Below are 26,302 nucleotides of genomic sequence, written 5' to 3' on the forward strand. Positions count from 1 at the left end.
TGTAATTTGTGGAATGCAAAAACCAGCCGCATGTGAAATTCGTTTCAATGACTCATCCCGGCAAGATTGGGAAGAAAATGTATGGGGAAAATAAGGTTATTGACAGAGGTTTGAACAGTGGCATTCGCCACTGATGGAATTGAATGTGTCACAATCTGAGATGGCAATCTTCTGCCCCATGCCGATGCCCTGGCTCTGAATTCCTGAGTAGCGCCGAAGAGTTTGTCAGACGTGATGACATCTAGGTTGCAATTACCAGGAGTCTGGCATTCAAAAAGACGATATTCTACCACCCGTGGACGCTCACCCTGGAGCCATTTGATTCGCACCCAAGTCTGAGACGTCAAAGACACAGAGCCAAATTGCTCGTAATGGAGACTGTGCCAGACTACATTTGTCTGGCTAGTTTTAAATATTGCCTTTATTCTGCCCTTGTCACTGGGTTAGTGTGAACCATAGATCAGGTATTTGACTAGCACAAAGGCCGGCTGATGGCGATATTGAGTCGTTTCATCTTATCCTCCAAAAGGAATATATACATATGGCCAAACACTCGTATGTCCCGTGGGCCTATTCGTACATAAAACATTCTCCATTCAGACCGCAAAGGCATCGATTTCCTCAACTATATTTCATGCAGTTAAGAAGTGATGGGTCTAGCTTCTGCTGAGAGAGGCCACTATTATTGAACATGCAAGACCAAAAGCCACCTTAAAAGGTACTCAGCAAAACAATGTTGCCATGAGCAGCACCGCAGATATTGAGCGAGATGCAATACATTCTCTCACATAGTCACACACAGTATCTGCGCATGTGCACGGGTTCCCTTCAGGCTGTTACATAGTGGTAGTCAGGGCACCAAACCGCCGGAGAAGTTGATCGTCACGCTTCAACAGCCTTTGTTGTTGCAGAAATGTACCCACTATACCGCTAACTTTCTGCATCTACGTCATATCGCCGAGCCTACCTTTAAAACCCTGGTCTTGGTCGAAGAGGAGACAAAACCAAAAGCTCTAGAGGTAGGAGAGCGGAAGGGGTCTAACAAATCTTTTGATGGGAGATCTCATTGGGGAAAGGAGTCGGGGAGATTACAGGGTGCCAATTAACAGCCGCCTCACTCATTAGACCACTTATCAACCCCTATTTCCAGTCTCCTGTGGAGAAGGGCTAATGGGTAGAGTTGACCTCCGTCCTCCCAGGGTCTCGGGTTAGGGTCCATGGGGGCCAGGGCCACTCAGGATGCAGGTATCATAGACCTTGGCTCCCTTCTTCCATTTGTCACCAGACAATTTGGGTCAAATTCATTCTGGGTCATCTCATTACGGTTCACAACAGAGGTGACGATTTCAATTGTATACATACCTCTCTAAGGATCTTTGTGTCATCTGATTGTACACTAGAATGGAATATATTCTAGGTATGACCTAATTGTTCCTTGAGTACTCTAGAATATTCTCGAGTGAGACATCTTCCAACTGTGATTACACTTGTGCCATTTGACAGAAGATCACACATAACATTTTTTGGTCCATTAAACCTATTGAATACTTTCAACGCACCCCCTACAATTCCATATACAGAGTTGAAATGCCATGAACCCAAGGTCAGGGGACAAGTTTAAAATGTTTTTCCCCTGCACCAATAAGAGCTCAATAAGGCAGACAAAATGAAGTTCAATAGGTCAGATCATCTTTAGAAAGGAAAAACAAGTGTAGCAAGTAGACTAAACATCTACACACCTGGCCATAGTAGGAACAAAATAAATAAATAGCTATCTAAGAATGGAGACATGAATTCGACTGGATGGAGGAGGACCTTAGCGTTGAGACAAAAAAGACAGTGCACGTTATTTCAATGGCTTTGGATGCGTGGTGAAACTGGGCCACTTACGTTCTTGAAGCCTCGGTAGAGGATCTGCAGCTCCTTGCGGTTGAAGCGGGTCAAAGCCTCCAGTTGCTCCAGACCCTCGGGGCGATGGCGGACGGCCGACAGCTCCAACTCATCTTCCACGCTGTCTGGAGAGGAAGAAGAAGGAATCTGACTCATTCAGAACAATTCAACACAATTGGCTGCATTTCACCCATAAAAGAAAAGTGTGTCCTGTCCTACTTCAGTAAGTTTTGCAGTGCCACACGGCATTCTGGAGCCCACAGAGGTCTCACAGCACTGACTCGCCCTCTAAGAACAGAGATTAGCAGTGTAGTTTACACTCGCCACGTTAACCAAAGGATTTATACGAAATAATAATGCTCTACCGTATGCTAGTTTGTGTTAAAGCAGCAAGGTTAATGGCGTGAATGATATGAATGTCAAACACATTCTAAACATGCTAATTCTGGATCCTTAAGTAAGTACAGCACTGCAAATATTGTGAAACCAGTTACTTCACAGGCTATTGTTATATAATTGTAGGGATAGCATGCCATTACCATAGCAGCACCATAGTGAGCCAAAGGAGTCTATAGCCACTTTGAAATGTTTGATTATTATGGGAGGAGCAAATGAGGATACGAATAAGTATTGGAACCAGCCCACCTGTCGCTGTTATCTGTCTGATATGATCATTTTTATCACCCATGTTGCTAATATAATCCCATTGTAATCCCATTGAAATGGCGTTCACACAAAGGCCTACAGCCAGTTGAATCTCAGCCACAGACTCAGGAGGGGTAGAATATAGGCTAGTAGTGTGTCCATTGTCAGTTTAGCCATACCCACTTGATGATCCCTACAATTTGATGTTATTTGATATTAGGCTTAAGGTTAGGCTTCAAGCACACTTCAAAGCCAACCAATCGAGGAAGATCTTTTCACATCCTTGCTTGGTCCCTCCACTACAAAACCAGGCAAAACCCCCAAGCACTTGGCGGTGTCCCGATCTCTCCTCATGAAATATCACAGCAGAGGTAATTAGCGTTATCGAAACCCAGGAACAAGGGCCCTCTGGCAGGGAGCCTCCTCGAGATGGGGGCCGTTGAACTCGGAGAGGCGCTTTAATGGGCCTGTAATGATGGCAGCCGCAGTCTCGGGCCTGTCAATGCCAGCGGTTGTCCTCAGAGCCGAGCACTTGAAAAGTCTCTCTTGCACACACTCACCTGAGGTATGCCAGCGTCTCACCACCTCTCATTAGCCCTGAGAGGAGTCTTGTGGACGGTGGCCAAAATGCTACATCTCTTCTCTATTGGATTAACCTGCCGAAGAGCTGGTGTGTATGTGTGTGTCTACAAGCATCAATAGGATAGAGAAGACACTCTCATAGCTCATATGCTGCCAATTTCAGAGTTTCCCTTTGATGTTGGTGAAAACCCTATGCTCCCACTCCAAAAGAATACAGTATCTTGTGATCTGGTTTATTATGCTAATGACAAGGTGCTCGTCGTCCTCAGATTGCTGTAATCAAATCCTGCCATCCCTCACACTTTCAAGTCAATTAATCACACACAAAGGCCATGGTGAGTCTGTCCAGTCCACTGAGCGTGTTGGCACCACACGGTGAGGCAAGAAACTGTGTGACGGTGATTCTTCAATAGCGCTATGGAGTCTGACTCTACAGTGAGCAGGTTGGATGATGAATGGGACACACACAGGAACACACAGACAACCCAGATTAACGATTCACCCGTTTCTACTGACTCAGTTATGATATAGTCATAGGGTTTCAATTCATGTGTGTGTTATTTAATAGACAAAGTACAATGAACAGGTGGGTTGTATCAGACTTAGCTTAACATTTCGCCCTCAGTGTCTAACCCAGTTCTTCCATATTGACACTTGCATGTCTTTTCCCATGCATCTTATTTCTCATGACATTAAGGAGGTCACTCAGTAAAGTTTGAAATTGATTTGAAAAGGGGGGGGGGGGGTTTAGACTTTAGTATTAGGTCCCACATTTTGTGTAGAATCTAAAGTAAGGATTAGGTCTCTAAAAATGTTGCCTTGGTGGTGCCTCTGGCCATTGGCCAGCCACATACGGACACCAGAGAAGAGACTGGAGAAGCAGTGACTGCTGGCCTGAGGTTCCTTTCAAAAACCTCTCTGACTGTACTACAACACCACAGAGTAAAGGGTGGGAGGTAGGATAATATTTAGGAGGAAAGAGAGGTAAAGGGGGTAAAGAAAGAAAAAGAGTGAGAGAAAAATATGTTCTGGGAGAGAGATGTTCTGAGAGAGAGATGTTCTGAGAGAGAGAGAAAGTCACTTGCTTTGGCTACTGGCAGATGACTTTTTGACGGCGGAGCACGGTAAGAGCTTCATTAGTCGGGCTTTGACGCCGTGCCTGTCGCCGTTCTGAGGGGAGACATAACCTAGGACAAACAGCATGGTGAGTGTAACAGTTACCCTGACAACCGACGGCTGCTGTGCATGCTGGGAGACTGAAACGGAACGGAGAGTGCAAGCTGTGGAGATGAGTGACTGTCACCAATGGCTCTCAAGACAACACTGGACGTGTGTGCATTTACGTGCCATGTGTAAACATTCAGAGTCGGCACATATATTCCTCAAAGGAAAATGAAGCATCTCAAATCTGGGCACAAATGAACAAAGAGCATGCATCTCATGTCCATTTATTAGTGTGCAGATGCAGCCCATAAGACCTTGTTAAAGCAGCTTGCGCTCACGATAATTCAGTCAAGTATTGAAAAATACTGCAATGCAGCAACTTTGCTATGACAACACTGGTACATCAAAGAATCTATCCACTTCAGTACTGTATATTTTTTCATTTTTAACTGTATTTATTTAACTAGGTCTTTCCTCACCGTAAATCAGCTCCAGAGTTGAATGTTTACTGTATTTATATGACATAATCTGTGTATTGACTCCTGTCTGTATCCTGTTTGCACATTGTCAATTGCTGGCAATTGAAAGCAATCCTAGGGGAAACACTGACTGTAGAGATTCAACTCTTATCAGTCATTTTAATCTCCTATTGCAACGTTTGCTCCATGGAAACCAGTCAGTATGTTACATGACGTATTAATATAATGTAGTATTGTGGCACTAAGTCATCACTGTAAGCGTGGCTTTGAATACAATCTGTAGCACATGACCTCAGGTTGGACTTTTCACTTTTCACACACACAGTCAAGCGTATCGCTTCACAAAACACACAGGGTCCATGTTGTACTTGCCACTGTAAGCAATATTATACATGACTGACAAATGGATAATGTTCCACATAATCCACTCTCGCAACAGCATCGTGTGTCAACACAATTTCTACCCACTCAAGGGGATCCAAATGCTCAATCTTTATGATCGCTATAGCGTGTAATAAAAAAACACTACAAACATTACCTACTTAGTGTTCTAATGGTGCCCCGCACTCAACATGAAAGTCTTTAAATAACACGTTTAAGAGTCCTCTCTTACAAGCACTAAAGTTGTTTCTACCCTCTTGCCAGAGGCAGTGCTGAAAAAATGTAGTTCAAGGCTTTAAGGTAAGCATAGGAATGAGACAAGCTCTCAAATGATGTCGTTCACCACTCACTTCCAACACGTGTAATTCCAAGACAGCTTTGATGTTCGGTATAAAGAATAACAGCAGTGTTGCGTGTTTGTGAGGAACACACAGTGAGGACTCCGACACACTGACAGTCTGTAGATGGGAAATCTACAGAAATTCTATAGTGGCGTCCCTTTACTTGGGACTTGTTCAGTAGGGGGCTACATTTAGCAGGTTGAAGTACACTATGTAAAGCTTACAATGATCTGACACTGCAGTGTGTGTGACAATGGTTGGTCAAATGCAGCAGTATGTGTGAATTATGACATACAATTTATAGTTTATATTCTAGAATCTACAGTGCATTCTGGAAAGTATTCAGACCCCTTCCCTTTTTCCACATTTTGTTACATTACAGCGTTATTCTAAAAGGAATGCAAAAAAAAAAATCTCAATCTATACACAATACCCCATAACGAAGCGAAAACAGGTTTTTGGAAATTCTTGCAAATTTATTTAAAAAAAAACAAAAAAAACAAACATACCATATTTACATATGTATTCAGACCCTTTGCTATGAGACTCGAAAATTAGCTCAGGTGCATCCTGTTTCCATTGATCATCCTTGAGATGTTTATACAACTTTATGGGAGTCCACCTGTGGTAAATTCAATTGATTGGACATGATTTGAAAAGGCACACACCTGTCTATATAAAGTCCCACAGTTGACAGTGCATATCAGAGCAAAATCATGCCATGAAGTCAAAGGAATTGACCGTGGAGCTCGGAGACAGGCTTCTGTCGAGGCACAGATCTGGAGAAGGGTACTAAAACACTTCTGCAGCATTGAAGATCCCCAAAAACACAGTGGCCTCCATCATTATTACATGGAATAAGTTTGGAACCACTGAGACTCTTCCTAGAGCTGGCCACCTGGCCAAACTGAGCAATCAGAGGAGAAGGGCCTTGGTCAGGGACGTGACCAAGAATCCGATGGTTACTCTGACAGAGCTCTAGATTCCTTTGAGGAGATGGGAGAACCTTCCAGAAGCACAACCATCTCCATAGCACTCCAACAATCAGGCCTTTATGGTAGAGAGGTGAAGATGGAAGCCACTCCTCAGTAAAAGGCACGACAGCCCGCTTGGATTTTGAAAAAAGGCACCTAAAGAACTCTCAGACTATGACAAACAAGATTCTCTGGTCTGATGAAACCAAGATTGAACTCTTTGGACTGAATGCCAAGCTTTATGTCTGAAGGAAACCTGGAACCATCGCTACGATGAAGCATGGTGGTAGCAGCATCATGCTGTGGAGATGTTTTTCTGCGGCAGGGACTGGGAGACGAGGGAGAGATGAACAGACTAAAGTACAGAGAGATCCTTGATGATAACTTGCTTCTTCAAAGTAGCCACCTATTGCCTTGATGACAGCCTTGGACATTCTTGGAATTATCTCATCCAGCTTCACTTGGAATGCTTTTCCAACAGTCTTGAAGGCACCCTTAACCAGCATGGCTACCACAGCATTCTGCAGCTATACACCATCCCATCTGGGTTGGGCTTAGTGGAACTATCATTTGTTTTTCAACAGGACAATGACCCAACACAACTCCAGGCAGTGTAAGGGCTATTTTACCAAGGAGAGTGATGGAGTGCTGCATCAGATGACCTGGCCTCCACAATCCCCCGACCTCAACTGAAATGGTTTGAGATGAGTCGGACTGCAGAGTGAAGGAAAAGCAGCCAACAAGTGTTCAGAATATGTGGGAACTCCTTCAAGACTGTTGGAAAAGCATTCCAGGTGAAGCTGGTTGAGAGAATGCCAAGAGTGTGCAAAGCTGTCATCAAGGCAAAGGGCGGCTAGTTGAAGAATCTAACATAAAATATATTTTGATTTGTTTAAACACTTTTTTTGATTGCTAAATGATTCCATATGTGTTATTTCATAGTTTTGATGTCTTCACTATTATTCTACCATGTAGAAAATAGTAAAAATAAAGACAAACCCTGGAATAAGTAGGTGTCCAAACTTTTGACTGGTACTGTATTTTTTATATTTAACAAATGTGCAAAAATGTTTATTTTTCATTAAAGGGTATTGTGTGTAGAAAATCAAATTGTATCAATTCTAGAATAAGGCTGTAACGTAGCAAAATGTGGAAAAAGTCCAGGGGTCTGAATAGTTTCTGAATGCACTGTAAATATAGAAGCTGATTAATGACATTAATCTGGTTAGTTCTTTGAGACAATATCCATCCAGGCCAATAACCTGTGTGAGCTATGTCGCAGACAATCTCACAGACACAATCGCCTCCTCCTCTAGCATGATGTCAGACAATTTTATTGACAATACGGTCAGATGTCTTGCGTTTGTCATCCATTCTTATTACCACACTGACACACACCCTTCTGCTGACTGGCAAGGAGAAGTCTGTGCGTCCTCGCTAAAGACAAAGCGTGTTGGCAGTTCTTTGGAGAGCAGACATTTATGTGGAATGATTAAGGTAGTGCTGTGACAAGCCTTTAGTAGCTCAGTGTTTCAACTAGAAATGTTTTAAGCAGTGGTGGCAAGGGTAGGGGTGTGCATTGCTACTAACGTTAGCACAATGACATGCTAGCTGTTCTCATAGACTTCCAGTCATTGAGCCAACAACTATCCATTTAAAAGTGCGTCTAGGCAGAAATATATATATATATATACTGCATATACAACATTTTTGCCGCTGCTAAATGAATCTAGGGGAAACACTGAGTAGCTCCACTAAGAGCTAAAGGGAATAAGCAAAGGAAGTAATGTGACTACTGTGGCCAGTATTGACGACATTCAACAATAAGGTTTGTCTGAAGTGAATGCGCTTATACAAACATATAATTGCATGTTTTGTTATTTTCTGGAGCTGTGCAGTAAGGGAATAAGTGTCTGACTTGAGAAATGGCAGACAACAGTGGAATTAATGTAGGGTCTGAGTGACGCGGCCCTTAATCAAGGAGGAAAAGAGCATGCAGCCAGTGTGTCTGGAGAAATACATGCCCTTTGTTCCTTTATTGACTAAATGGATGTGATATGTAATATGTAGGGAACAGCTTTGACTAGTAGTTGGCAGGGGTCACAGGGGCTGCTTCCTTACCACTGCTCCAGTGAATTGTCGTGCCAAGTTCATAGTGTGACATACAGTATTAATGATACGCAAAGGTTGGGCGTTGTTGTTCCTAACCAAGAACTGTTGTAATGCGGACAAACTGGGGGACCCAGCATTTTAAATCACAACGCAGCATAAAAACACAACATGGACACTGCTGTGATTTAATACTTTTGGCTTCTGTGAAAAAGTAAACAAAACCTGGAACAGTTAGTTAACAAATAGATTGATACAGTGTTACAGGAATGGTAGGTTGTTAAGTCCAAAGCTCATCAAAATGTTGGAGCATTTTACTTTGATCCAGCCTCTCATCAATAAAGTGGTTGCCTTAAATATTTTTGCCCTAGAGGGAAAATGAGGAATGAGTTCCGATCCCGTCAATGGTTTAGGAAAGGCAATAAATGCCCCAGCAAAACAATTACCAGGGGATGCTATTGCTTTGCGGCCTGACAAACACAAAGTATACAGTTATGCTAAAAGACAAAAAGGATGCCAGAATAGCGCTATTCCCTACAGACTGACTTCGGACACATCAAATCCCAACTGCTCAATTTCATAAAAGTATGACATTCACAAGAGTCATTTTTCCTACAGTAGAGCTAACGGTTACAATTACACTCACTGCCATTAATATGATATATGGCCTGAAAAACATGGTTTAATTATTTGATAGATTAATAGTATGTATAAACTCAATTGCCTTTGTTTGAGTAGACAAATAGTTAGACATAGTTGCGAATACTTCTAATCAATTCATAGTTAAATAGCATTTTTCTGCTGAAACAAACAATTTGATGATTTCTGCTGCTGTGCTTGTGTAGGTCCTATTGTTTTGTTAAAAGGTGAAGGGTAGAGTTTCCATAGTTCTGAGGGGCCACGTGCTGACGTTATTCAGTACACATACAATCCATTGTTTTGCTGACTGAAAGTTCCATCACATACAGTAGCTTATCTTATAAAGTATCTGCAGTTTATTGCTTACATTTAAGCAGACCATAATATTTTTCCACAGATGACTTACAAGCTGAGATGCAGTATACCAAAGGCATGACAAAGTCCAGATCAGGGAATCGTCCTGAACCTATCCACGATGAAGAGTATTCTGGGTGAATGTCTTATTATCAGCACAGACCATGTATCATGAAGAGGAAACATAATTCCCTTCCAGCTTTTCAATCTTAACATCCCTCATGTAAAGCTCTGACCTTCTCATGACTTGCATCAAACCTCATCGGTTACCCTCCCCTAACATCCCTTACAAATATCCCCCAACAGTCCAATATTACTGGATCATCAAACAGAGATAAACTTCAGTTAGGACTTACAGTGCTCTGTTCAGAAAGCCTTTGTTTCTCATGCCTGTCAAGGTCTTACCCTGGCATGAGTTAGCATCAGATCCCAGACATTATGTTCGCTCTGTGGCGTCAGGAAGCCGGGATAAAAAAAAAAACAGGCCACCACTCAGAGGACCTACAACTTATCATCCGGCGACACACCTGCTAGTGTTACAGGCAATCGCACTCGTATGTCATAAGATCCTTTTCGTAGGTCTGTGGATCTCTTCACTGTGCCTGGAATGTCGTTCCATTACGGTAGATGACAGGTTCACCGTAACCCGTGTTGACCTGAGGATATCCAGGCCTTGTTTGGTGATAATGCGGTCCGGTCGTTAACCAGAGGAAAGGAAACTCCTCTTGGGTGAAGAGAAACCCAGTTGAATAATTGAGTCATTAACAGATGACCATACTATACCATATAGTGTCCACTCCAAACACAGAGGTAACATTAGCTAGCTGCTGGGAGGATGTCATGTCATCCCCCCCCCATATCGTTTTTCATTGGCTACAGCTAGAGATGTGGGTGATATTTGGTTAGCTAGCAAGGAATGTCAATAAATTAGCTAGGTAGCTATGCTGAACTTGAACAACGTATCCACAGTTCGCATATATCTTAGTTGTCAAACAAATTAATTTGGCATTGATAAAATGGACGGGCAGGCAGACAAGTACCCACGAAGTTGACAAAATGTGGGTTGGGACAAGCATGCTTTGGCAGGCAAGCTGCAGAAGGGCGAGCAGGCTACTATTCCCCATTGTACATCAGTGCAATTTTGAAAAAGTTGGAGGGTTTATCTACTGTTCCCTCGTTAGACTTTAGCTCATCTCACTCTGGCTAATGTTAGTTGTTGATTTTGTTGTTGTTGATGTGCAATAGGCAACTGAGGGTGAGAGCCTACCTCCATGGTTCTTTGATCAATAGGATTGTAAAGTTCCCAAAGGTAAGAGGACCCATGGTATTTACATATTTACAGAAATCCATTCAGGTGCATTTTGTGGCTTTTGGTGAATGCTTTCTAATGATCTAAAGTCGTGCTGTTGCTTACTGCCTGTAAACACACAGTCCAGTTCAAAGTGAATGATGGCAGGCCCATGTGGCAAATGGTTTATTTGCATATAGGCCGACTGTAGCTCTGATTGGCTATGGCGCACCGGTCTGTGTAAAGTACAGTCCTATGCAAGATAGGTGTTTTTATTAGTATTTATTTACTGCATTGTGTATTAATTGTCCAAACACACAGCCGCTTTCCCACTCTATATTGCTATAAGATTTTCAAATGCCTTACTCCACGTCAGGGGTTCCCAAACATTTTTTCACTCAGGACCATCTACCAGCATTGGGGAACATCCTGGGGCACCATGTCTATTTCTATGGACACTGTTCATGATACAAACTGTTCACACACTTGTTGGTTTCGACTTAGAGAATATTTTGTCATGAGCTGCAGATACATTTTTGCAGGTTTAAAGCTCATTATCTGGCAACTCTATACATTTTGTCATGTCTAATGTGTATTAATGTGATATGAGTGACTAGCATCACAACAACAAAAACATCGATAGGCTAACGAAACGTAGCTCGAGAAAAGTTTGCTGACATGGGCTGGTTGATCTGGACATTTCTGACAAGTTATAAATAGCTCTCTAAGGTTTGCAATGACTGACATGACAAGAGGAAAACTGATGATGTACTAGCCAATTTCGAAATTGCACCTTGTGCATTATACTATTACAACTTTCAAGTCCTTGCCGATGACAAGCATTCCCATAACATGATTTAGCCACCACCATGCTTGAAAATAGGAAGAGTGGTACCCAGTGATGTGTTAGCCCCAAACATAAATCTTTGTATTCAGGACATACATTTCTTTTCATTGGCAAATTTTTAACAGTTTTATTTTAGTGCCTCATGCCTTCCTTTTTTTTCACCCTGTCATTTAGTATTGTGGAGTAACTAAAATGTTGTTGATACTTCCTCAGTTTTCTCCTATCACAGCTATTAAACTCAGAAAATGTTTTAAAGTCACCATTGGCCTCATGGTGAAATCCCTGACCGGTTTCCTTCATCTCTGGCAACTGAGTTAGGAAGGACACCTGCATTTCCGTATTGAATGGGTGCATTGATACACCATCCAAAGTGTCATTGATAACTGCACCATGCACAAAGGGATATTCATGGTCTGCTTTTTTAGGTGCCTTTCTTTGCAAGGCATTAGAAAACGTCCCTCCTGTTTGTGGTCCTTTTGTTATATTCAAAAATCATGTTAAACACTATTAATGCACAGAGAGTGAGTCCATGCAACTTATCTTTTGACTTAGGCACATTTTTACGACTGAACTTATTTCAACTTGCCATAACAAAGTGGTTGAATTACTTAACTTAAGACATTTCAGCTTTTCATTATTAATTCATTTGTAAAAAATTCTAAAAACAAAATTCTACTTTGACATTATGGGGTATTGTGTGTGTAGACCAGTAACAATATCTAAACTGTATGTATTTTAAATTCAGGCTGTAACAACAAAATGTGGGAAAAGTCAAGAGGTGTGAAAACTTTCTGAAGCCACTGTACATGAAGAGAACAAACGGGCATAGGGCAGGTCAGTATCAGTTCTTTCTCCTTCCTGGTTGCTTGTTGCACTAAGAGTGAAAAGGAAGCCTGGTCGGCACAAACCATGTGTTGTGATCTCTCGACATACGACACACCACAGCACACTATAGTTGACACACTGAACCCTGAGCCAAACTCTAAACTGATCTTATCTCCACCTCAACAATCTCCTTATTTAGTCTCCATTTGGGACCTGGCAAGACAACAGAAGACCGAAGCAAGAGTCTCGTATTCGTAGTAGGCAAAGAAACATTCTGCCATTGTCCACTTCTAAGGAAATGTATAAAAGTGTATTGAAAAGTCTCCACCTGTCACCTCCACTCCACCTGTCAGTGATATGTGACAAATGTCAATGAGTGTGAAAGTGTTCTACGGGCATTGAACATGTCAGGATGGCCAACATCACAACAGTGTGGGGAATGTTATTGCAAGAGAGCGTTATTGGACCGGCAGTCGCAAGGTATTGATGTACAGTACTAGTCAAAAATTTGGACACACCTACTCATTCAAGGGTTTTTCTTTATTTTTACAATTTTTCTAATTATAGAATAATATATATTTTTTAAACTATTAAATAACACACATGGAATCATGTAGTAAACAAAAAATCTTTAAACAAATCAAAATATGATTTATATTTGAGATTCTTCAAAGTAGCCACCCTTTGCCTTGATGACAGCTTTGCACTCTCTTGGCATTCTCTCAACCAGCTTCATGAGGTTGTCACCTGGAATGCATTTGTATTAACAGGTGTGCCTTGTTAAATGTTCATTTGTGGAATTTCCTTCTTAATGCGTTTGAGCCAATCAGTTGTGTTGTGACAAGGTAGGGGTGGTATACAGAAGATATCCCTATTTGGTAAAAGACCAAGTCCATATTATGGTAGGAACATCTCAAATAAAAATAAAAAAGCGACAGTCCATCATTACTTTAAGACATGGAGGTCAGTCAATGCTGAAAATGTCAAGAACTTTGAAAGTTTCTTCAAGTGCAATCGCAAAAACCATCAAGCGCTAGGATGAAACAGGCTCTCATGAAGACCACCACAGGAAAGGAAGACCCAGAGTTACCTCTGCTGCAGAGGATAAGTTCATTACAGTTACCAGCCTCAGAAAATGCAGACCAAATAAATTCTTCACAGATTTCAAGTAACAGACACATCTCAACATCAACTGTTCAGAAGGGATTACGTGAAATCAGGCCTTCAGGGTGAAATTGCTGCAAAGAAACCACTACTAAAAAACACCAATAATAAGAAGACTTGCTTGGGCCAAGAAACACAAGCAATGTACATTAGACTAGTGGAAATATATCCTTTTGTCTGATGAGTCCAAATTGTTACTTTTGGTTAAATCTCACATTTAAAATATATTTTGATTTGTTTAACACCCTGCAATGAGTAGGTGTGTCCAAACTTTTGACTGGTACTATATATGCATATATATGCGTGTGTGACAGGAAGAACAAAGTAACCCAAGTGAGAATGCAGGACGTAATATGGATTTCAAAATTGCAACCCAAGTTCCAATATTGGCGGGAGCATATTTTCTTTCATTCTGCTTTCCGGGAGGCAGTCAGTAGGTGTCTGCTATAACACCAATCAATCCGCATGTTCTTTCGGAGTTGAAATGAGGATGAACAGACTATTCCTTAGCAGATGGTAATGAACTGAAATTACACAGCGAGAGACGGAGTGTGACTGCAAACGGGAGAGTCCTGCAGTCTGGGCAATGGTAGATTTAATAGGTTTTGGTTCAGTCCTGTGGAAGAGGTTGACCAGCATGAGATCAGTTTGACCTGCTCTCCCGCCATTTTACCGACATCACCTGCTTTTCCCAGCACATTCCTGAGATTTTGGAGAGCCGGATCTGATCGCCCCCAGATTGACAGATAGTACAGCAGTTCTGGCGGCTTCATAATTAGCCACTCAGAAGCACATCTGCTCATGTTTGGGGATGAGCCTCACTAACTTTCCACTTTTTTCCCCCCTACCAGAATTTGAAAAGAGGCAAAATCATGTCAGGTAAGGCTTAGCTAATAATATCAAAATGATGGTGATTAGGCGCGAAGCCAAATCTGGTGGAGAGGCTTGAAATGATTTGAACCCACATAGGCGCCGAGGGAAGTGGTGTTCAACTGTTGCACCATAAATATTTCAAGCACCTGCTTCTCAGTCAGATGGAGAAATGGTGCTGTTGAGCCCCAAGGGGATGGGGATCTGTCTTTCAGACTGACAGACAACTGAAGCTTTGGTTGGTGAGGTTTAGCGTTTGAAATTTGATACAATCCTCTGGAACCAGAATAACATTTCTGTTCATCTCCATCCGCCAAACTTCAACAAATGCCTCATCATTACAATCCAGGACGCGAATGTGGACACACCTTCACTTATAACCTGGCCCAAGCACATTTTAGAGTCAAGACTATGAAGCTCGTTTCCAAATGTGATTATGAAGCAGCAACATCCAGGTACGGTCAGAGACAGAAATGTGTGCACCCACCACAGGCAACACGTGCCATCATTTCTATCAGGGAATATCAGAGCGCTGCGGTCAATGGTGCTGCTCAACGAAGCAGGTGAGCGCAAACATAAACACGGACCTTGTGCCTTCAAGACCCCAAGCTGTTTTATCTGATGAGGCAAGAGGCATTAGTCTCTTTGCAGGGTAGCAGACAGCAACAATTCACACACGTATACAATGAGACCCCTTTCCTTATTGAATGTTGGAGCAGCACATACTGTATAAGGCCATAGACAGCTTAGTTGAGGCATGCCAAACTGACGACTCAAACGGAGGCATTTTCTTTTACAGGCAGTGGAAAGGAGGACATCTATTTGCCATTGTCTCCACTATCAATCTGAATATTGACCTTTTTAAAGTATAGTTTTTTGGAGACGGCATGAAAATGCTCAGTGCCAGAAAAAAGCCACCTCCACTGACAACCACTGCATCCTGAGGATGCCCTGTGGTGCCCTGGGGCCGTATTCCGATGTTCCGCCTGAGTTTCCTGAGGAGTAATAGATTCCCCTTGGCCCTCTCACAGCCACAAATATTTTCAAATGATCCAACACAAATGCTAGACCACAGCCTGACTCCAGAATACAATACAACCACTGCCAAACAATGGACATCCGTCAAATTACTTCTCTGCATCGGTGTTGTGTCTGGTGTACAAAGTCGATTTGAAGATGCTACTTTCGACCACACTCTTGACTACCTAATGGGGAAGGCTCATTATCTCCCACATAGCCGTGGAAAATATGGGGGGTGGTAGATACAAATAAATGCAGCCATTCTTTCCCATTTGCTACATCTCAAACACAAACTTGCCTTAAGATTGCAGTCTGGGAAAACAATATTACATTGCTGTTATCTTAATAAATCAGTAGCATCTATAATGAACAAAAATATAAAACGCAAAACACTACAATTTCAAAGATTTTACTGAGTTGCAGTTCATACAAGGAAATCAGTCAATTGAAATAAATGAATGAGGCCCAAATATATGGATTTCACATGACTCGGCAGGGGCGCAGCCATGGGTGGGCCTGGGAGTGCATAGGCCTACCCACTTGCGACCCAGGGCCCACCCACTGGGGATCCAGGCCCAGCCAATCAGAAGGTGTTTTCCCCCCACAGAAGGGCTTCATTACATTTACATTACATTTAAGTCATTATCATCATTACAGACGGAAATACTCAACACCCCCACTCTCCCACAGGTGAAGAAGCCGGGTGTGGAGGTCCTGGGCTGGCGTGGTTACACATGGTCTGCGGTTGTGAGGCCGGTAGGACGTACTGTCAAATTCTCTAAAACAACTTTGGATGTGGCTTATGATAAGGAAATTAAATTCTCTGGCAACAGCTCTGGCGGACATACCTGCAGTCAGCATGCCAGTTGCACGCTGCCTCAAAAAAACCTTCACATTTTAGAGTGGCCTTTTGTCCCTGGGAACAAGGTGCACCTGCTTAATGACCATGCTGTTTAAGCAGCTTCTTTATGTGCCACACCTGTCAGGTGGATGGATTATCTTGGCAAATGAGACATTTTGAGAAGTTTTTTTAACAGGGACATAACCAAATTTGTGCACAAAATTTGACATAAGTGTTTTGTGCATATGGACATTTCTGGGATCTTTTATTTCAGCTCATGACTTTACATGTTGCGTTCATATTTTTGTTCAGTGCAGTTCCATGTTGCTGGCTCTGAGGACTGCAGTGTAATGGCTTTGGATAAGAAGGCTGGTCATTGTTTCTGCGAACCCCAGCCACATTGGCAACTCATTTTCACTAACACCAATAGAGCCAACTGTTCGTGCAATGGCATTGGTTATTAAAGCAATTCTGGATTTTTTTACATTTCCTATCAGAACTGTCAGTCCATTTGCGCTGTATGCAAATCTTTGCCACTGTTTAAATGTAATGCTTTATGCTGTCAGCACAAGGTGAAGTAGCCTAAACTGTGGTGGCAGAGAGAGTAGACAGGGAGAGATAGGCGAACAGTCAAAAACCATGTTTCAACTATGGGCCATCTTGCCAGGTAAGATATCTCAATTTCAGTGTTGGTTAGCACACACTAATAAAGCACAGGTGGTGAATCAGAGCTAAATCTGGCTTAATAATCAGCATGGCATTCACTGGCATCAAATAGGGGACCGTTATGTACGAAAAGACATAATTGGTCAACAAAATGCTGTGATCATCTCGATCTTAGATGTTCAAGTGTCTGAATTTGGTTTAGTTCATTATAAACTATGTTTCCCTCCACAGTTTTAACGAGAGTAAAGTAAAAAATGACAGAAACAGGTTTCAGTACAATTTTATAAACGCCGATAGATAATTTGTTCGTTCGACATGGTGGGATCTTTGTGTGTCGATACAATTCATTATGAGATAAATGGCGGAGGGAATGCCTTTAGGCGCAAATATTGATACAATAACCATCATATTGAAGCAAAGAGAGTCACCCGGTGATATGGTTTGGTCCTCCCACTACGACTCTGAAAACTATATGCAGTTCATTAGGCTACAGACGATTCCAATAAATATTCTGGTGACATGATGATCGATGCCTGACAAATAAATATTCTTGTTCTTATCCATAATAATTTCCTCATGTAGACTAGCCTACCCACACTGCCTACCCGCACTATCGGCGAGCTGTTGGCTAGAGCGTATGCGCCATGTCCAAAGTAGACACATTTGCTATTAAACGCAACAGTTTTTTGGGGACTAAACTATCGGTGGATCTTAAAATGCGATGGAAACATATTGAACTTTAGATTTTTATTCAGTACATGAAAACTTAAGGGAAAAGTCAATTGTGTGCACTACGTCGTCACACGCTGTTGTTGTTGTTTAAAAAAAAATCTGCAACAAGTCTGTTCGGTAGAAACACCACTGGTTTTCTTTATGCAGATTTTTAAAATTTTGACATGATAAAACTGTCACCAATTGGATGGATACCTAGCTACTTACTGTAAGCAATGTTTTTTGTGCATTCAAATTCAAATGTGCAGCTTTTCCAAAATACCATAGTTTTTTAGATGTACCAGAACAATCAATAATTTACTTTGGTTAGAACTCTTGAAAAAGTCAAGTCGTCCCTAAGCTGTTTTTTCCCCGTTCTTAAACTGATACGGACATCACAAAGTGTTGTCCTTTGCTATTATGGACAGTGAGGGACTGCATTTTGGGGCGAGGGATTTGATGACAACATGCTTTAGGACGGGGCATTTTCAGAGTTGAGGTGGGGGGGGTTTTGCTGTTGAAAAGTGCAGTAATTTAGAAGGTTAATTAAAAATTGCAGTAATCTGACAGTGGAATGGTTTCCATCATACATTAGTCTGCCTGGAGAAAACTCAGACATGGTAGAAAACACCCCTTTCCCCAGTGGCAAAAAGTAAAAATCCTTTAAAGTGCTACTTAAGTCGTTTTTTGGGGTATCCATTACTTTCCTATTCATACTTTTACTTCACTACAATCCTAAAGAAAATAAATGTACTTTTTACTCCATACATTTTCCCTGGCACCCAAAAGTAATTGTTACATTTTGAATGCTTAGTAGGACTGTAAAATAGTGCAATCGACACACATCAAGAGAACATCCCTGGTCATCCCTACTGCCTCTTATCAGGCAGACTCACTAAACACCAATGCTTCTTTTGTAAATGATGTCTGAGTGTTGGAATGTGACCCTGACTATCTGTAAATTAAAACAACAAGATAATGGTGCTGTCTGGTTTGCTCAATATAAGGCATTTGAAACGATTTATACTTTTACTTTTGATACTTAAGTATATTTGAGCAATTACATTTGCTTTTGATACTTTTACTCAAGTAGTATTTTATTGGGTGACTTTACTTTAGTCATTTTCTATGAAGGCATCTTTACTTTTACTCAAGTAAAAGCTGCTCCACCAATTCACAGATATACAAAAATAAAGTTAATGAGAGATGAGAGAAACTTCAGGATCCTGTGCAATTAAATCTCAACTTTTATTTCATGAAATGAAGAAACTCCTGAATTTCAAAATCAACTTGCTAAGTTTTACATTTAACATTTACATTTAAGTCATTTAGCAGACGCTCTTATCCAGAGCGACTTACAAATTGGTGCATTCACCTTATGACATCCAGTGGAACAGCCACTTTACAATAGTGCATCTAAATATTTTAAGGGGGGGGGGGTGAGAAGGATTACTTTATCCTATCCTAAGTATTCCTTAAAGAGGTGGGGTTTCAGGTGTCTCCGGAAGGTGGTGATTGACTCCGCTGTCCTGGCGTCGTGAGGGAGTTTGTTCCACCATTGGGGAGCCAGAGCAGCGAACAGTTTTGACTGGGCTGAGCGGGAACTGTACTTCCTCAGTGGTAGGGAGACGAGCAGGCCAGAGGTGGATGAACGCAGTGCCCTTATTTGGGTGTAGGGCCTGATCAGAGCCTGGAGGTACTGAGGTGCCGTTCCCCTCACAGCTCCGTAGGCAAGCACCATGGTCTTGTAGCGGATGCGAGCTTCAACTGGAAGCCAGTGGAGAGAGCGGAGGAGCGGGGTGACGTGAGAGAACTTGGGAAGGTTGAACACTAGACGGGCTGCGGCGTTCTGGATGAGTTGTAGGGGTTTAATGGCACAGGCAGGGAGCCCAGCCAACAGCGAGTTGCAGTAATCCAGACGGGAGATGACAAGTGCCTGGATTAGGACCTGCGCCGCTTCCTGTGTGAGGCAGGGTCGTACTCTGCGGATGTTGTAGAGCATGAACCTACAGGAACGTGCCACCGTCTTGATGTTAGTTGAGAACGACAGGTTTTCTTTCATTGAGTGTGCATATGAACCAAATATTGGTTGGAGAAGTGACAAACACATTTTCACATTCATGTTGCGACAACACATACATAATTAGATAACATGAGCTTTAGATAAAAAAAAAAAAGACATGCATTATTAAAGAAGTTGGGGGGGGATTAGTCAGACCCCTTCCACGTTTCCACATTTTGTAACGTTACAGCCTTGTTTGAAAAATTATTGAATTCAAAAATGTCCTCATCAATACCCCATAATGACAAAGCGAAAACAGGTTTTCCATTGATCATCCCTGAGATGGTTCTACAACTTAGAGTCCACCTGTGGTAAATTCAATTGATTGGACATTATTTGGAAAGGCACACACCTGTCTCTATAGGGTCCCACAGTTGACAGTGCATCTCAGAGCAAAAACCAAGCCATGAGGTCAATGGAATTGTCCGTAGAGCTCCAAGACTGGATTATGTCGAGGCACAGATCTGGGGAAAGGTACCAAAAAATGTCTGCAGCATTGATGGTCCCCAAGAACACAGTGGCCTACATCATTCTTAAATGGAAGAAGCTTGGAACCAGTAAGACTCTTCCTAGAGTTGGATGCTTGACCAAGCTGAGCAATCAGGGCAGAAGGGCCTTGGTCAGGGAGGTGACCAAGAACCCGATGGTCACTCTGACAGAGCTCTACAGTTCCTCTTTGGAGATGGGAGAACCTTCTAGAAGGACAACCATCTCTGCAGCACTCCACCAATTAGGCATTTATGGTAGAGTGCCCAGACAGAATACACTCCTGACTAAAAGAAACATGACAACCCGCTATGAGTTTGACAGCAGGCACCTAAAGGACTCTCAGACCATGAGAAACAAGATTATCTGGTATGATTAAACCAAGATTGAACTCTTTGGCCTGAGTGCAAAGCGTTACATCTGGAGGAAACCAGGCACCACTCATCACCTGGCCAATATCATCCCTACGGTGAAGCATCATGCTGTGGGGATGTTTTTCAGTAGCAGGGACTGGGAGACTAGTCAGGATCGAGGAACGGAGAAAAGTACAGAGAGATCCTTGATGAAAACCTGCTCCAGAGCCCTCAGGACCTCAGACTTGGGCGAAGGTTCACCTTCCAACAGGACAACGACCCTAAGCACACAGCCAAGACAATGCAGGAGTGGCTTTGGGACAAGTCTCAATGTCCTTGAGTGGGCCAGCCAGAGCCCAGATTTGAAACCAGTCAAACTCTCGATCTCTGGAGAGACCTGAAAATAGCTGTGTAGCGATGCTTCCCATCCTACCTGACAGAGCTTGAGAGGACAGGGAGAAACTCCCCAAATACAGGTGTGCCAAACTTGTAGCGTCATACCCAAGAAGAGTCGAGGCTGTAATCGCTGCCAAAGGTGCTTCAACAAAGTACTGAGTAAAGGGTCTAAATATGTATGTAAATGTGATATTTCAGTTTTTGGTTTTTAATACATTTGCAAAGATTTCTAAAAACCTGTGTTTTCTTTGTCATTATGGGGTAGTGTGTGTAGATTGATGAGGGGGAATAAAACAATTGAATCCATTTTAGAAAAAGGCAGTATTGTAACAAAATGTGGAAAAAGTCGAAGGGGTCTGAATACTTTCCGAATGCACTGTATAACTGACTTGCCTGGTTAAACAAAGATCAAATAAAAAATAAATAAGTAAAAATATCAGCCCTAAAATCTCTAAAATCTCATTGTGTTCAATGTTTGGAAACCGATGCAGAGTTGGGGTTCATTGCGTCTCACAACTTAAACTCAAGGAGCCTGTCCATTACAATCAACAGCACTGAGTTACAATTGGTTTTGTGACGGATTACAGCGAGTGAAAGCACAGCAGAGGCTTTCACTTGCAATTCACATGAAAGGGTTCACCCCGTCCATGCCTTCGCCAGTGGTTGTGTGACAACATTATTTATATCCTGCAAACTTCAAAGCCACTGCAGAATTCTATGAAAAGGTGGTTCCGTGTGGCTCAGTTGGTAGAGCATGGGGCTTGTAACACCAGGGTGTCTGCTAAATAACTCAATTGTAAAGAGATGTCTCTAATTGGGAGCCTTCCCATTTGCTGATACCGCAAAGCTCCCTGGTATTGTTGTAGCCTAACTTCCAATGATGTATCAAATCCAATAAAACTGCAGAGTCCCTTGTTACGGATGGTCCCTTTAATCAGTCTTATGGCAAATTACAAACCTGTCTGTGTGGCTGATAGTTTTCACTGTTTGATACATCAAGCAATGGCAGTGGTGCCCTGAGGCGGTGGCATCCCTTTTAATGAAGCGACTTTAGACCAGTCAGCACTTTCACAACTCAAACTAAAATGGCATGAACTCACTCACAACAACATTATGTGCAGACTTTAAAACGTATGGGTTAAATATTTTCAATGCCAGACAAAACACTCCGACATTCAGGGATATCCGCCTGGGGAAAAAAAAAAAAAAAAAATCAGAAATATCTGATCGACATTTGCATAATGCATGAGGCCACCTACCTCCTCTGCATAATTACAGAAAACATATATATATATTTTTTTACTTAGTTCGATAATTCACGTTATCAAAGTGCTGATTGACAGTATTCCCTGTATTGTCTTGATTTAATAATACATAACAGATGCGTTACTTAAGACCCCAGGCAGTCAGCTTCAAAGCTCCTCAAACAAAATGGAAAAGTTTCAAGAGAAAACAAAAATAAGATAATACTTCATACATTTTTCATGACAACCATAGTTTAATTTAATTGAATAAGTCTTTTACAGTCTGTGATATGGGCCACAAAAGCATAACAACTGCAGAGGTTTTGAATTCATTAATGTGTGGCAACACTGCGAAGCACTTACGGTCTTGAATAAATGAGTCAATCTAACAGTCCAACACCTCAAACATTGTGAGACTTACATGGTCACACTGAAATTCAAACGGCATTATGGAGATACATGACTGTTTCCCCCATTGCTCTGAAACCGAGGTCATTTAACCACCTACAACTTGAAAATCTGTCTGTAGCCCAATCTGTTATTAGCCTTAGGCATCACAATCATCCAAAACAAATTCACCTCATCACTGTCAATCTCCCGTCAGAATTGATTAACTGGGATACTTTCATCAGTATTGATCAGCAGGGTGCTACTTTTTTTTTGTCTCTACCACTGTAATCCTAATTGACGGGGACGGTCCAGACCGTTTCAATAAGTTTCCCTCCCACTGATGAGCGCTAAAGACAACTGAGGGGACCATGGGTCAGGACACCGTGGGAAAGGTCATGTCAATCACTCCAGCGCTGTCTTTAGGCATCTCTTTATTATCATCATCATCATCATCATCTTGCATTTAACAGATGAGGTTTCCCCTTACAGACAAGTAGAGACTTTATGGCAGTAGAAAATAACGACGTTTCTGTTTTATTAAGGAAGGTGTCCAGACATGACAGAGTACGCCAGACGAGCCAGGTTGTAAATTGAGACTTTAATGGACATTTGCAAAAGACGTAAATAAACTTTAAGTGACTTGGTTGAGAGAGGGAGAGGATTTGCTGAGGTTTTTCTCTTACAGTCCAATACTTTCAGTCAGAGGAGGCAACATACTGAAACTATGTGGTGTCATTTGAAAGGGACACTACTTAAGGCCTATCCACCTATCACCTATCCATACCGACTACACAGTAAACATTGCATTAAATTCAACCAAGAATACCCCTTGAATTCTCGTAGTTTTAGAACGACCATTGATAAAGATATTGTGTCATATGTACCACAACAGCAAACAAGTACAGGGAGTACAAGGAGCTCTAATTGCAAGTGTCAAAAGGTTACAGTGAAAACAAAAGGTTGACCAAACCAGGGCATTGGCACCACTAGCAAATTCTGCTGAAAGCCCAAGGGCAAAGCACCATCTCTGCCACAGACCCCTTTCAAAACCCAGCCTCCCAAAACAAACCGCAGACAGAACATTAACGTTATGTAAGACACCAAAGGACAAGGTTAGCAAAGAAATGAAAATGTCTGGAAGCCATGTTTCTTTTTTACTGGACCTTTGGTCATTTTACAATTGGCTCATTCATCCCCCTCCTCTCCCCTGTAACTATTCCCCAGTTCGTTGCTGCAAATGAGAACGTGTTCTCAGTCAACTTACCTGGTAAAATAACGGATAAATAAAAATAAATCAAATACATTTTTTGGCCGTGATGCTGAGTGACAATGACATGAATACGACTGTAATTTAGTCTGCTGACTAAACGTCCCTGTGTGTAATGGAATGAACGGTGATTCTTACTTAAACAAGGTGTATCCACTATTCACACATTGCAGTAATTGGATGTTGGGAAATTCTGCCCAACTACATACAGATAGGCCTAGATGTGTATTTGTTTAAAATAAATACAAATGTATCCTGGCATAGTAAGTCAATTGAGAACCAATCTGCATGTGTTGCTATGTGTATATACTATTATTATAATAAACTGGGTGGTTCGAGCACTGAATGCTGATTGTCTAAAAGCCACGATATATCAGACTGTATACCACATGTATGTCAAAACATTCTAATTGCATTTATAGCCCGTGGTATATTGGCCATATACCACACCCCCTCGTGCCTTATTGCTTAATTATATTACTGTACATCTATAGACCTTGACAGCAACATTTTCAATTGAGTTAAAGGTGCTACACATAATTGTTTTACATTTTTGCTTTGTAATTTCAGAGAAGGTCCATAATACAGAATGTCTGTGGTAATAGTGGATTGATAGTATTTCACCGTATTACTTAACTGCCAGTGTTGTGATTGACTGTGATATTCACATATAGATTTTTCCACCGGAGCAGCATCTGCTGTGAAAGTGTGAAAGCTGTTCTGACTTTGTAGCTGTGTAATCTAGTAGATATCACTTACTGGTTGCTAAAATTCTACACTTTTCGCTCTGTGTAGAATGACTTCTGAATGTAACTTTCGGTTTTGGTCCACCAGCTTCAAACAGCTGTAAAAACAGTATTTTTTGTTATTTAAAATATACTGAAAAATATAAAATGCAACATGCAAAATTTCATAGATTTGACTGAGAAACAGCTTATATAAGGAAATCAGTCAAATTAAGTATATTCATTAGGCCTTAATCTATGGATTTCACACGATTGGGCAGGCCCACCCAGTTGGGAGTCAGGCCCAGCCAATCAGAATGAGGTTTTTCCCCACAAAAGGGCTTCATTACAGACAGAAATAGGCCTCAGCACCCCCTCAATCAATCCCACAGGTGAAGAAGCCTGATGTGGAGGTCCTGGGCTGGCGTGGTTACACATTATCAGCGGTTGTGAGGCCAGTTGGACGTACTGCCAAATTCTCTAAAAGAACTTTGGAGGCGGCTTATGGTATAGAAACAAGCATTCAATTCTCTGACAACAGCTCTGGTGGACATTCCTGCAGTCAGCATTCCAATTACACGCTCCCTCAAAACTTGGAGATATTGGTGGTATTGTGTTGGGAGACAAAAACACACATTTTAGAGTGGCCTTTCATTATGCCCAGCACAAGGTGCACCTGTGTAATTATCGGGGGTGCAACTATCACATTTTGAAATTGCATTTTTGTCCCCTCTCCAATTTTATTATTGGAATGTCATTTAAAATGATGTACGTGTGCTTTAGGACCATGCGTATGCCTCCGAGCGGTCGGGTAGGCTGTTTGGAGTGTTTATCGACCTGGATATAAAAATAACATATACAGTACCTGTCAAAAGTTTGGACACACCTACTCATTCAAGGGGTTTTCTTTATTTTGACTATTTTCTACATTGTAGAATAATTGTGGCTGTATGAAATAACACATATGGAATCATGCAGTAACCAAAAAAATGTTAAACAAGTATATTTTCTATTAGAGATTCTTCAAAGTAGCCACCCTTTGCCTTGATGACAGCTTTGCACACTCTTGGCATTCTCTCAACCAGCTTCACCTGGAACTCTTTTTCATCAGTCTTGAAGGAGTTCCCACACATGCTGACCACTTGTTGGCTGCTTTTCCTTCACTCTGCAGTCCATCTCATCCCATCTCAATTGGGTGGAGGTCAGGTGATTGTGGAGGCCAGGTCATCTGATGCAGCACTTCATCACGCTCCTTCTTGATCAAATAGCCCTTACACAGCCTGGAGGTGTGTTGGGTCATTGTCCTGTTGAAAAACAAATGATAGTGGGACTAAGCATAAACCAGATGGGATGGTGTATCGCTGCAGAATGCTGTGGTAAGCATGCTGGTTAAGTGTTCCTTGAATTCTAAATAAATAAGTCACAGTGTCACCAGCAAACCACCCACACACCATCACACCTCATCTATGCTTCACTGTGGGAACCACACATTCGGAGATCATCCGTTCAGCTACTCTGCGTCTCATAAAGACACGGCGGTTGGAACCAAAAATCTCACATTTGCCTAATCAGAGCAAAATGACAGATTT

The 26,302-nt window shown here is 41.8% G+C and overlaps 1 protein-coding gene across 4 annotated transcripts in view; it reads right to left on the reverse strand.

The window, feature by feature from the left end:
* kcnip4a (potassium voltage-gated channel interacting protein 4a) overlaps positions 1-26,302 on the reverse strand; it is a 270,469-nt gene that overhangs the window by 16,209 nt on the left and 227,958 nt on the right. For all 4 annotated transcript variants that reach the window (XM_046319225.1, XM_046319224.1, XM_046319226.1 and 1 more), the window contains exon 2: positions 1,891-2,015. In XM_046319225.1, coding sequence (XP_046175181.1) covers positions 1,891-2,015 — 125 coding nt within the window. The remainder of the gene's footprint in view (positions 1-1,890; positions 2,016-26,302) is intronic.

Source organism: Oncorhynchus gorbuscha, linkage group LG21, assembly GCF_021184085.1.
Source record: "Oncorhynchus gorbuscha isolate QuinsamMale2020 ecotype Even-year linkage group LG21, OgorEven_v1.0, whole genome shotgun sequence".
Lineage (NCBI taxonomy): Eukaryota > Metazoa > Chordata > Actinopteri > Salmoniformes > Salmonidae > Oncorhynchus > Oncorhynchus gorbuscha.